Source organism: Budorcas taxicolor, chromosome 15, assembly GCF_023091745.1.
Source record: "Budorcas taxicolor isolate Tak-1 chromosome 15, Takin1.1, whole genome shotgun sequence".
NCBI lineage: Eukaryota > Metazoa > Chordata > Mammalia > Artiodactyla > Bovidae > Budorcas > Budorcas taxicolor.
Window position 1 is genome coordinate 76,425,842 of NC_068924.1, and position 13,438 is coordinate 76,439,279.

Here is a 13,438-nt window from a genome sequence, read left to right on the forward strand (position 1 = left end):
CATGAATCGTAGCACGCCAGGCCTCCCTGTCCATCACCAACTCCCGGAGTTCACTCAGACTCACATCCATCGAGTCGGTGATGCCATCCAGCAATCTCATCCTCGGTCGTCCGCTTCTCCTCCTGCCCCCAATCCCTCCCAGCATCAGGGTCTTTTCCAATGAGTCAACTCTTCTCATGAGGTGGCCAAAATACTGGAGTTTCAGCTTTAGCATCATTCCTTCCAAAGAACACCCAGGGTTGATCTCCTTCAAAATGGACTGGTTGAATCTCCTTGCAGTCCAAGGGACTCTCAAGAGTCTTCTCCAACACCACAGTTCAAAAACATCAATTCTTTGGCACTCAGCCCTCTTCACAGTCCAACTCTCAAATCCATACATGACCACAGGAAAAACCATAGCCTTGACTAGATGGACCTTAGTCAGCAAAGTAATGTCTCTGCTTTTGAATAGGCTGTCTAGGTTGCTCACAACTTTCCTTCCAAGGAGTTAGTGTTTTTTAATTTCATGGCTGCAATCACCATCTGCAGTGATTTTGGAGCCCCCCAAAATAAAGTCTGACACTGTTTCCACTGTCTTCCCATCTATTTCCCATGAAGTGATGGGACCGGATGCCATGATCTTCGTTTTCTGAATGTTGAGCTTTAAGCCAACTTTTTCACTCTCCACTTTCACTTTCATCAGGAGGCTTTTTAGTTCCTCTTCACTTTCTGCCACAAGGGTGGTGTCATCTGCATATCTGAGGTGATTGACATTTCTCCCAGCAATCTTGATTCTAGCTTGTGCTTTTCCAGCCCAGCGTTTCTCATGATGTACTCTGCATATAACTTCAATAAGCAGGGTGACAATATACAGCCTTGACATACTCCTTTTCCTATTTGGAACCAGTCTGTTGTTCTATGTCCAGTTCTAACTGTTGCTTCCTGACTGGCACACAGATTTCTCAAGAGGCAGGCTAGGTGGTCTGGTATTCCCATCTCTTTCATTGTGATTCACAAAGTCAAAGGCTTTGGCATAGTCAGTAAAGCAGAAATAGATGTTTTCCTGGAACTCTCTTGTTTTTTCCATGATCCAGCGGATGTTGGCAATTTGATCTCTGGTTCCTCTGCCTTTTCTAAAACTAGCTTGAACATCAGGAAGTTCACAGTTCACATATTGCTGAAGCCTGGCTTGGAGACTTTTGAGCATTACTTTACTAGCGTGTGAGATGATTTCATTGTGCAGTAGTTTGAGCATTCTTTGGCATTGTCTTTCTTTGGGATTGGAATGAAAACTGACCTTTTCCAGTCCTGTGGCCACTGCTGAGTTTTCCAAATTTGCTGGCATATTGAGTGCAGCACTTTCACAGCATCATCTTTCAGGATTTGAAATAGCTCCACTGGAATTCCATCACCTCCACTAGCTTTGTTCATAATGATGCTTTCTAAGGCACACTTGACTTCACACTCCAGGATGTCTGGCTCTAGATGAGTGATCACACCATCGCGATTATCTGGGTCATGAAGATCTTTTTTGTACAGTTTCTTCTGTGTATTCTTGCCACCTCTTCTTAATATCTTCTGCTTCTGTTAAGTCCAGACCATTTCTGTCCTTTATCGATCCCATCTTTGTATGAAATGTTCCCTTGGAGTCTCTAATTTTCTTGAAGAGAACTCTAGTCTTTCCCATTCTGTTTTCCTCTATTTCTTTGCATTGATCACTGAAGAAGGCTTTCTTATCTCTTCTTGCTATTCTTTGGAACTCTGCATTCAGATGCTTATATCTTTCCTTTCTCCTTTGTTTTTCATCTCTCTTCTTTTCACAGCTATTTGTAAGGCCTCCGCAGACAGCCATTTTGCTTTTTTGTATTTCTTTTCCATGGGGATGGTCTTGATCCTTGTCTCCTTTACAATGTCACGAACCTCATTCCATAGTTCATCAGGCACTCTATCTATCAGATGTAGGCCCTTAAATCTATTTCTCACTGCCACTGTATAATCATAAGTGATTTGATTTAGGTCATACCTGAATGGTCTAGTGGTTTTCCCTACTTTCTTCAATTTAAGTCTGAATTTGGTAATAAGGAGTTCATGATCTGAGCCACAGTCAGCTCCTGGTCTTGTTTTTGTTGACTGTTTAGAGCTTCTCCATCTTTGGCTGCAAAGAATATAATCAATCTGATTTCGCTGTTGACCATCTGGTGATGTCCATGTGTAGAGTCTTCTCTTGTGTTGTTGGAAGACGGTGTTTGCTATGACCGATTCATTTTCTTGGCAAAACTTGATTAGTCTTTGTCTTGCTTTGTTCCACATTACCAGGCACAGTGGGACTTAAATCCCTCTGCTAGTGTGTCTAGGTTTTGACATTATGCAAACACATCATTAAAGTTATTTCTGCTTCTGTGTCCCCTTGTGAATTCAGAAACAACTTAGCAAAGTCTGAACTTTTATGCTTCACTATTGTCACCAAATTAATCTATGGTATGAAGAAGACCGCAAAGGTATTTAAGGTGCTCCCCACAGTTGTGCTCTATCTGCTCAAAAAGGTGCACCAGTTGAGAGTTGTGAGTTAAATTTTATTTGGGGCAAAATGAGGACTGCAGCCTGGAGATAGCAGCTCAGGTAGCTCTGAGAGATTTCTCCAAAGAGGCACTGGCAAAAGATCAATATATGAAATTTTGATGAAGGGAGAGTTCTATGCAATCAAATGCTTATTTTACAAAAGCTTTTCTGATGGTCACAAGGAGCTAATGTCTCCATGAAGGGATTTAGTGATTTTCTAGGTATGAATGGATGCAAGGATTTGGATCATAAAATCAGTTTCTGAAAATATCTAACATCTAAAGACCAAGTTCCACCAGTTTCCCTGGGGCACAGAGTGCCTCCCTCTCCACCCTGAATTCCCCTCAGGGTGTGTCACAGGTCAGCAGCAGCTGCAGCACGGGGTTCAATCTCCACACAGGCAGGTGGCAAATGCCCTTGTTGTTGTTCAGTTGTTGGCAAAGATTTTTGGCAAGTGCTAATTTGTAGTTGACACCTCCATCAATATTCTCCTTCTTTAGTCAGAGGAAATCTAGTAAAAATCAAATAGATCCCTCTTTTCCAAATTCTTTGGATTGTTCATTGTGTTTTTGAAGCATTCTCCTTAACTACCTCATGTGGAAATATTACTACACTTTGACCATATTTATTTTTATTTAAATGTTTTATATATATATATTTCATATAAATAGTTCTTTGGGTTTAAATATATTTTCAAGGTTGCTCACCCGTCACCATTATCTCCTTCTGGAACATTTGCATCAATGAAACACTCATGCTAGTGTCTGTCACTACCTCTTTTTCCCTTGCCCAGCTCTGGCAAACAATAATCTTCTTTCTGAGCCTAAGTAATTGCATCTTCTGGCCAATTCACATACAAAGAATCATGAAATAATGTGTATATATGTATGTGTCCTGTCAGGTTTCTTTTCTTCAGTTCAGTGTCTTTAAGGTTAAGTCATGTTGCTGAATGCATTGGAATTTTGTTTCATTAAATGGCACAACAATACTGCATTTTATAGATACAACACATTTTATTGATCCATTCTTCAGACGGATGGATGTGGCTTGTCTCTACTCTTTATCTATTATGAACAATGATGTTTTAACATTTATGTCAACTTTGCCTGTCAAGGCAGCCTTCAAAACCAAACATCAGCTTATTCCCATCCTTCAATCTCATACTGATAGTTTACAGTGAACAATGTCGGAGTTGTGATCTCCAAAGAAGATTTTGCTTCAGGACCAGGGACCAGGCTTGATCACTCAGAGCTTTTGTGTGGCAGAAGTTTTAATACAGTGAAAAAAAGACCGAGAAAGCTTCTGACACAGGCATCAGAAGGGGGTGGAGAGTGTCCCACTCACTAGTTTTATCAAGCCCTTATATACCTTGAGCCAGGGACTTCCCTGGTGGCTCAGACGGTTTAGTGTCTGTCTGCAATGTGGGAGACCTGGGTTCGATCCCTGGGTCAGGAAGAACCCCTGGAGAAGGAAATGGCAATCCACTCCATTACTATTGCCTGGAAAATCCCATGGACTGGGAAGCCTGGTAGGGTTGCAAACAGTCGGACACGACTGAGCAACTTCACTTTATATACATTTACCAAACCCATTCCCCCAACATATATCTTAAGTAAACAAGATTAAAACTAGCAATAGAAAGGTCTTATCACCACACTCCCACAACATAGGTTTTAAAAGAGCAAGATTAGTCAGAAGATTCTTGTTAAGAAGGAGAAACATGTCCTTAAGCGAGATACATTGTTGTTACATAATCACTGAGTGAGAGAGTGAACTTGCTCAGTCGTGTCTGACTCTTTGTGACCCCATGGACTGTAGCCTACCAGGCTTCTCAGTCCATGGGATTTTCCAGGCAAGAGTACTGGAGTGGGGTGCCATTTTAGTACAGAGCTTAAGTAAAAACACACCCCTGAGCAAGAGGAGTTGTTTTGTGTAATCATTAGCTCTGGGGTTAAAGAAAATATGTGACTAAGACAAGCCTCAGACACCTTCAGTTCAATTCAGTTCAGTTGCTCAGTCGTGTCCGACTCTCTGCAACCCCATGAATTGCAGCATGCCAGGCCTCCCTGTCCATCACCACCACCTGGAGTTTACTCAGACTCAGGTCCATCGAGTTAGTGATGCCATCCAGCCATCCCATCCTCTGTCATCCCCTTTTCATCCTGCCCCCAATCCCTCCCAGCATCAGAGTCTTTTCCAAGGAGTCAACTCTGCATGAGGTGGCCAAAATACTGGAGTTTCAGCTTTAGCATCATTCCTTCCAAAGAAATCCCAGGGCTGATCTCCTTCAGAATGGACTGGTTGGATCTCCTTGCAGTCCAAGGGACTCTCAAGAGTCTTCTCCAACACCACAGTTCAAAAACATCAATTCTTCGGCATTCAGCCTTCTTCACAGTCCAACTCTCACATCCATACATGACCACAGGAAAAACAATAGCCTTGACTAGATGGACCTTAGTCGGCAAAGTAATGTCTCTGCTTTTGAATACGTTATCTAGGTTGCTCATAACTTTCCTTCCAAGGAGTAAGTGTCTTTTAATTTCATGGCTGCAGTCACCATCTGCAGTGATTTTGGAGCCCAAAAAAATAAAGTCTGATACTGTTTCCACTGTTTCCTCATCTATTTCACATGAAGTGATGGGATCAGATGCCATAATCTTCGTTTTCTGAATGTTGAGCTTTAAGCCAACCTTTTCACTCTCCTCTTTCACTTTCATCAAGAGGCTTTTTAGTTCCTCTTCACTTTCTGCCACAAGGGTGGTGTCATCTGCATATCTGAGGTGATTGATATTTCTCCCTGCAATCTTGATTCCAGCTTGTGCTTCTTCCAGCCCAGCATTTCTCATGATGTACTCTGCATATAACTTCAATAAGCAGGGTGACAATATAAGCCTTGACACACTCCTTTTCCTATTTGGAACCAGTCTCTTGTTCCATGTCCAGTTCTAACTGTTGCTTCCTGGACTGCATATAGGTTTCTCAAGAGGCAGGTTAGGTGGTCTGGTATTCCCATGTCTTTCAGAATTTTCCACAGTTTGTTGTGATCCACACAGTCAAAGGCTTTGGTATAGTCAATAAAGCAGAAATAGATGTTTTTCTGTAACTCTCTTGCTTTTTCCATGATCCAGCGGATGTTGGCAGTTTGATCTCTGGTTCCTCTGCCTTTTGTAAAACCAGCTTGAACATCTGGAATTTCATGGTTCATATATTGCTGAAGCCTGGCTTGGAGAATTTTGAACATTACTAGCGTGTGAGATGAGTTAGACATTTACCCAAATCTAACATCGTTTTTGTCATATTTACACTTTTTATTTCAGTGGCAAGGATGAAGGAAGAGATCAAGACATATGACTATAATATTAACACATGTCACACTCATTGATAAATTGCATTTGGACAATGATATTTACCATCACACACTGCACTGGTTGTGTGAGAAGAATGTGGTGTTGAAAGATTAAATGGGTTGACCAGTTTTCCAGGACCAATTGTTAAAGAGATTGTCTTTACTCCATTGTATATTTTTGCCTCCTTTGTCGAAGATAAAGTGTCTATAGGTGTGTGGATTTATCTCTGGGCTTTCTATTTTGTTCCCTTGATCTATATTTCTATCTTTGTATCTACTGTCTTGATGACTGCGGCTTTGTAGTAGTGCCTCAAGTCAGGAAGGTTGATTCCTCCAGTTCCATTCTTCTTTCTCAAGATTGCTTTGGCTATTCGAGGTTTTTTGTATTTCCATACAAATTGTGAAATTATTTGTTCTAGCTCTGTGAAAAATACCGCTGGTAGCTTGATAGGGATTGCATTGAATCTGTAGGTTGCTTTCGGTAGTATACTCATTTTCACTATATTGATTCTTCCAATCCATGAACATGGTATATTTCTCCATCTATTAGCGTCCTCTTTGATTTCTTTAATCAGTGTTTTATAGTTTTCTATACATAGGTCTTTAGTTTCTTTAGGTAGATATATTCCTAAGTATTTTATTCTTTTCATTGTAATGGTGAATGGAATTGTTTCCTTAATTTCTTTTTCTACTTTCTCACTATAGTGTATAGGAATGCAAGGGATTTCTGTGTGTTGATTTTATATCCTGCAACTTTACTATATTCATTGATTAGCTCTAGTAATTTCCTGGTAAAAGAATGAAATTAGATCACTTTCTAACACCATACACAAAAATAAACTCAAAATGGATTAAAGATCTAAATGTAAGACCAGAAACTATAAAACTCCTAGAGGAGAACATAGGCAAAACACTCTCCGACAAAAATAACAGCAGGATCCCTTATGATCCACTTCCCAGAATACTGGAAATAAAAGCAAAAATAAACAAGTGGGATCTAATTAAAATTAAAAGTTTCTGCACAAAGAAGGAAAATATAAGCAAGGTGAGAAGACAGCCTTCTGAATGGGAGAAAATAATAGCAAATGAAGCAAATGACAAACAACTAATCTCAAAAATATACAAGCAACTCCTGCAGCTCAATTTCAGAAAAATAAATGACCCAATCAAAAAATGGGCCAAAGAACTAAATAGACATTTCTCCAAAGAAGACATATGGATGGCTAACAAACACATGAAAAGATGCTCAATATCACTCATTATCAGAGAAATGCAAATCAAGACCACAATGAGGTACCATTTCACATGTAAGGCTGTGATACAAAAGCCTACAAGCAATAAATGCTGGAGAGGGTGTGGAGAAAAGGGAACCCTCTTCCACTGTTGGTAGGAATGCAAACTAGTACAGCCACTATGGAGAACAGTGTGGAGATTCCTTAAAAAACCAGAAACAGAACTGCCTTATGACCCAGCAATCCCACTGCTGGGCATACACACCGAGGAAACCAGAATTGAAAGAGACATGTGTACCCCAATGTTCATCACAGCACTGTTTATAATAGCTAGGAGATGGAAACAACCTAGATGTCTATCAGCAGATGAATGGATAAGAAAGCTGTGGTACATATACACAATGGAGTATTACTCAGCCATTAAAAAGAATACATTTGAATCAGTTCTAATGAGGTGGGTGAAACTGGAGCTGATTATACAGAGTGAAGTAAGCCATAAAGAAAAACACCAATACAGTATACTAACACACATATATGGAATTTAGAAAGATGGTAATGATGACCCTGTATGCAAGACAGCAAAAGAGACACAGATGTATAGAATGGACTTTTGGACTGTGAGGGAGAGGGAGAGTGTGGGATGATTTGGGAGAATGACATTGAAACATGTATACTATCATGTAAGCAACGAATCACCAGTCTATGTTCGATACAGGATACAGGATGCTTGGGGCTGGTGCATGGGGAGGATCCAGAGAGATGATATGGGGAGGGAGGTGGGAGGGGGGTTCATGTTTGGGAACTCATGTACACCTGTGGTGGATTCATGTCAATGCATGGCAAAATCAATACAGTATTGTAAAGTAAAATAAAGTAAAAATAAAAATTAAAAAAAAAAGAAAGATTAAATAGGAAAAGAATGAAGACTCTTGAGATAGACAGAGTGTTAACATATATTAGTAAGCCAATAATTAATGGCATAACATTGACACCATGGGCTTCCCTTGTGGCTCAGCTGGTAAAGAATTTGCCTGCAATGCGAGAGCCCTGGGTTTGATCTCTGGGTTGGGAAGGTCCCCTGGAGAAGGGAACAGCTACCCACTCCAGTATTCTGGCCTGAAGAATTCCATGGACTGTTTAGTCCATGAGGTGGCAAAGAGTCAGACACGACTGAATGCCTTTCACTCACTCATTGACACCATATTTTATCTGACTTTAATATATTCCAGCCAATGTTTTCTGCCACGTTACTCTTCATAAGCAACAGTTGAAAAGAAGTTTGAGTGAAGTAATAAAATATACTAGAAACAGAAACCCATAAATCTTTTATATTATAGAATAGCTATTTTACGGTGTTTTTACCATGATAACTCTTCTTAACATGCCATCACTTCAGTTCAGTTCAGTCACTCAGTCGTGTCTGACTCTTTGCCACCCCATGAATTGCAGCACGCCAGGCCTCCCTGTCCAACACCAACTCCCAGAGTTCTCTCAGACTCTCGTCCATCAAGTCAGTAATGCTATCGAGCCATCTCGTCCTCTGTCGTCCCCTTCTTCTGCCCCCAATCCCTCCCAGCATCAGAGTCTTTCGCAATGAGTCAACTCTTCGCATGAGGTGGCCAAAGTACTGGAGTTTCAGCTTTAGCATCATTCCATCCAAAGAAATCCCAGGATTGATCTCCTTCAGAATGGACTGGTTGGATCTCCTTTCAGTCCAAGGGACTCTCAAGAGTCTTCTCCGACACCACAGTTCAAAGGCATCACTTCTTCAGCAGTCAGCCTTCTTCACAGTCCAACTCTCACATCCATATATGACCACAGGAAAAACCATAGTCTTGACTAGATAGACTTTAGTCGGCAAAGTAATGTCTCTGCTTTTGAATATGCTATCTAGTTTGCTCATAACTTTTCTTCCAAGGAGTAAGCATCTTTTAATTTCATGGCTGCAATCACCATAGTGTTTTACAAATACCACCATGAATAACAAAGGAATTTCATTGGCTTTATTTTTTCATTCTGAAATAGTTTTACATAAGGACATTTTATTTACAATGGCAGCTGGAAAATTTAAGACCATCTGAGGCTTTTAACTTTGCAATTTTAATGTGTAAATAAGACTGTTCTTCAGTAGTTTATGGCATTTCAAATATATGATTGGATTGTAGCCTAGCTTCCTCAGCAAACTGATTCAGTGTTTTAGCCTTCAGGAAGCCATATTAAAGTCAGATGTAATAGTCAAATATCAAGAAGTTATAGCTTCTTACTTCTAGTGCAATTAACAAATACATGTGTCTTTATAAGAATATTATCTTAGTGTCCATAACAATTTTATGCACCTTCCAAAAAACTGTTGTGTATATACATACAATATATATACACTGTTGTGAGATATGTGTCTATGTGTGTGTGTGTGTGTGTGTTAAGATACTTAACAAATCTTCAATGAATTTTGTGTTATTGAGACATAAGTAATAGTCAAAAAATGTTGCTGACTATTTTTAGGTAAATTCATGTTAATTTATTTTATATCCCAGGCAAAATTCAGTGCTTGTTAACAAGGATGAAATACTAGTTCTTTAGCAAAGAATGCTCACAAAAAGGGTGATATAAAGCAATGCCTTAAAGGTGATCATTTGTAAACCACACAGAGGTGGGCATTTAACCAGGGTTGAAAATGAGGAGGCAGGAAAGAAAATTATCTTGGAAGAAGTGCAGGAGAATTGATAGTTGATAACAACAACACGATATTGTACTTTAACAAGTAGACAGCTCTTCTGTATGTCTTTAAACTCTAATCTTTAGATATCTTATTTTTATCTAACTTTAACTTATATGCAGAGTACATCATGAGAAACGCTGGGCTGGAAGAAGCACAAGCTGGAATCAAGATTGCTGGGAGAAATATCAATAACCTTAGATATGCATATGACACCACCCTTATGGCAGAAAGTGAAGAGGAACTAAAAAGCCTCCTGATGAGAATGAAAGAGGAGAGTGAAAAAGTTGGCTTAAAGCTCAACATTCAGAAAACAAAGATCATGGCATCTGGTCCCATTACTTCATGGGAAATAGATGGGGAGACAGTGGAAACAGTGTCACAAGACTTTATTTTTGGGGGCTTCAACATCACTGCAGATGGTGACTGCAGCCATGAAATTAAAAGACACTTACTCCTTGGAAGGAAAGTTATGAGCAACCTAGATAGCCTATTCAAAAGCAGAGACATTACTTTGCCAACAAAGGTCCGTCTAGTCAAGGTTTTGGTTTTTCCAGTGGTTATGTATGGATGTGAGAGTTGGACTGTGAAGAAAGCTGAGCACCGAAGAATTGATGCTTTTGAACTGTGGTGTTGGAGAAGACTCTTGAGAGTCCCTTGGACTGAAAGGAGATCCAACCGGTCCATCCTAAAGGAAATCAACCCTGAATATTCACTGAAAGGACTGATGCTAAAGCTGAAACTCCAGCACTTTGGCTGCCTCATGTGAAGAGTTGACTCATTGGGAAAGACTCTGATGCTGGGAGGGATTGGGGGCAGGAGGAGAAGGGGATGACAGAGGATGAGATGGCTGGATGGCATCACCGACTCAATGGACATGAGTTTGGGTAAACTCTGGGAGTTAGTGATGGACAGGGAGGCCTGGCGTGCTGCGATTCATGGGGTCACAAAGAGTCAGACACGACTGAGCGACTGAACTGAAGTGAACTTATTCAAACGTAACTGGCTAACACCATGTGTAATTGTAAGTACAGAATGTGATGTAATGTATACATTGAGAAATGATTAGTACAATAAGGTTGATTAACACAGGCTTCATCTCACAGTGTTACCATTTTGAGTGTGTGTATGGTGAGGACAGTTAAGATATACTTTTTTTTGCAAATTTCTCATGTTTTCATTATTGCTAACTAGATATACCATATACATTTAGATCCCCCTAAATTATTCATCAAATAACAAAGTTTGAACACTTTCTCCAATATCACCAATTTCCCCTACCTTTTGGGCCCTAGCAACATTCAACTCAGTCTGTTTTTGTGAATTTCATCTTTTTATTTTTTTTGGACTGTAGCACTCAGCTTGCCGAGATCTTAGTTCCCTGATCAGGGATCAAACTGGACCCAGTTCGTGAACGCATTGAGTTCTAATCACTGGGCTGTCAGGGAGTTTCTGAATTTGACCTTTTAGATTTTACACATATGTGAGATCATATAGTACTTGTCTTCCTCTCTATTAATATTTCACATAACACATGACCTCACAGTTCTTCCACGTTGTAGAAAACATGACTTCTAAAAACATAGACATGTACACCTCAGTTCAGTTCAGTTCAGTCACTCAGTTGTGTCCAACTCTTTGGGACCCCATGGACTGTAGGACGCCAGGCCTCCTTGTCCATCACCAATGCTGGAGTTTACTTAAACTCATGTCCATCGAGTCAGTAATGCCACTTTGAGATCTGAATAACTGTCAGATCCTTTGACTACAACCTTTTCATTTCCCAGATTGAATCTTTTTAAAATTTGACTGAAGATCTCTATCCAAAGTAGCTTTTCTTTTTGAATAGTTTTAGATACTTTTGTTTTGAAATTACATCCCTTTATATTTTATGTCATGATGAATTTGAAGCCAATTATGAATTACTTGACTATTTTTAAAATTTGTTTTTAGTACTAACTTCCGTAGTGCATAAACTATAAGATCTAGAATAATATACAAAAAGGCTACAGGCTCAAAGATCACTGAGTAAATGCACAGTAAATCTTAGTGTAGTTGAAAACGATGTTTGAATTAAACAATGAACAAAATTACTACAATGGGAAAGACAGAAAATTTTTCACACAAAGTGCTACACACACACACACACACACACAAATCCTTAAAGCATAATGAAACATGACATGTGTGGGGGAATAAAATTAGGATTTAATACAAATATCACTTTAAAAATTTGAGAAATTATTATTCTCATGTATCCTATCATTTAATTTTAGTAAATGAACAAACAATATATGTATATGAATGCGTAGGTGTACACAAATGCCTAATACAAATAACTAAAACCATTTATGTTTCAATTTTTCCAGGACCTGTTTTACATCCTTGTTCCTTAGGCTGTAAATCAGAGGGTTTAACATGGGAATCACAAGGGTGTAAAACAATGAGGCCATTTTGTCTTGATCTAGAGAGTAGGATGAACTCGGCCTGAAATACATGAAGAGCAGGGTTCCCTGGAAAATGGCCACAGCAGTTAGATGGGAGATGCAGGTGGAGAAAGCTTTGAACCTCCCCTCAACAGAGTGGATTTTCAAGACTGAAAGGATGATATAACAGTAAGAGACAAGGACTCCTGAAATTGTACTCAGCTCAATGAAACCGAAAACAATAAACACCACCAACTCATTGACCTGTATATCAGAGCAGGAAAGGAGGAAAAGTGGAGGTAAATCACAGAAGAAATGGTTAATCACATTTGACCCACAGAAACATAAACGGAATGCTAATGTCGTGTGTATCAGAGCATCTGCCATTGCCACCAGGTAAACCCCAGCCACGAGCAGGGAGCGCACCCTGCTGGACATGCTGACTGCGTATAGCAAGGGGCTGCTGATGGCCTTGTACCGGTCATAGGCCATCACTGCCAGCAGGAGACACTCAGAATCGGCAAAGATACAGAAGACCAAGAATTGCAGAGCGCAGCCACAGAAAGAGATTGACTTGTCCTTGGCAAATAGGTCCACCAGCATCTTAGGGCCAATGGCTGTGGAATAGCAGAGGTCACAGAAGGAGAGGTGGCTGAGGAAAAAGTACATGGGTGTGTGCAGCTGGGGATCCATCCTAATCAGGGTGATCATTCCCAGATTTGCCAGAAGATTGATGAGATAAACAAGGAGAAACATTGTAAATAGGATCACTTTGTTCTCAGTGTTATCAGTAATTTCCAAGAAAATGAATTCAGTCAAGGAGGAGCAATTCTCTCCTTCCATTCTTCTTAGATCTTGTGCAAACTTTTGAGAAAGTTATCAAGAAAATCACATATGCATGTTTAATGCTTCTACACAACAACAACAACAACAAATCATAAGGCAGAGCTGTTTTTTTTCCCTTAATTGTCTTTTTATTCTTAGAAAGTAATCCAGTCTTGTATCTACTCCTTAAAGAGGCATAACTGTCTATTCTGCAATAATAAAAGGCACATGAGGAAGACTTTGAGAACGTTTCAAGTCAATCCAGATGCCATTCATGGGGTTGCTACTTTCTACAAACTCTTCTCTGAGCCTTATTTTTCTTATATCAGAGAGAAGAGCTGGATGATTTTACCTT

At 39.8% G+C, this 13,438-nt stretch overlaps 1 protein-coding gene across 1 annotated transcript; it reads right to left on the minus strand.

The window, feature by feature from the left end:
- Positions 1 to 12,171: 12,171 nt before the first annotated feature.
- LOC128060455 (olfactory receptor 5W2-like) lies at positions 12,172 to 13,101 on the minus strand. Its single transcript, XM_052652859.1, has one exon. It carries the CDS (start codon positions 13,099 to 13,101, stop codon positions 12,172 to 12,174), a length of 930 nt encoding a protein of 309 aa, XP_052508819.1.
- Positions 13,102 to 13,438: the final 337 nt, after the last annotated feature.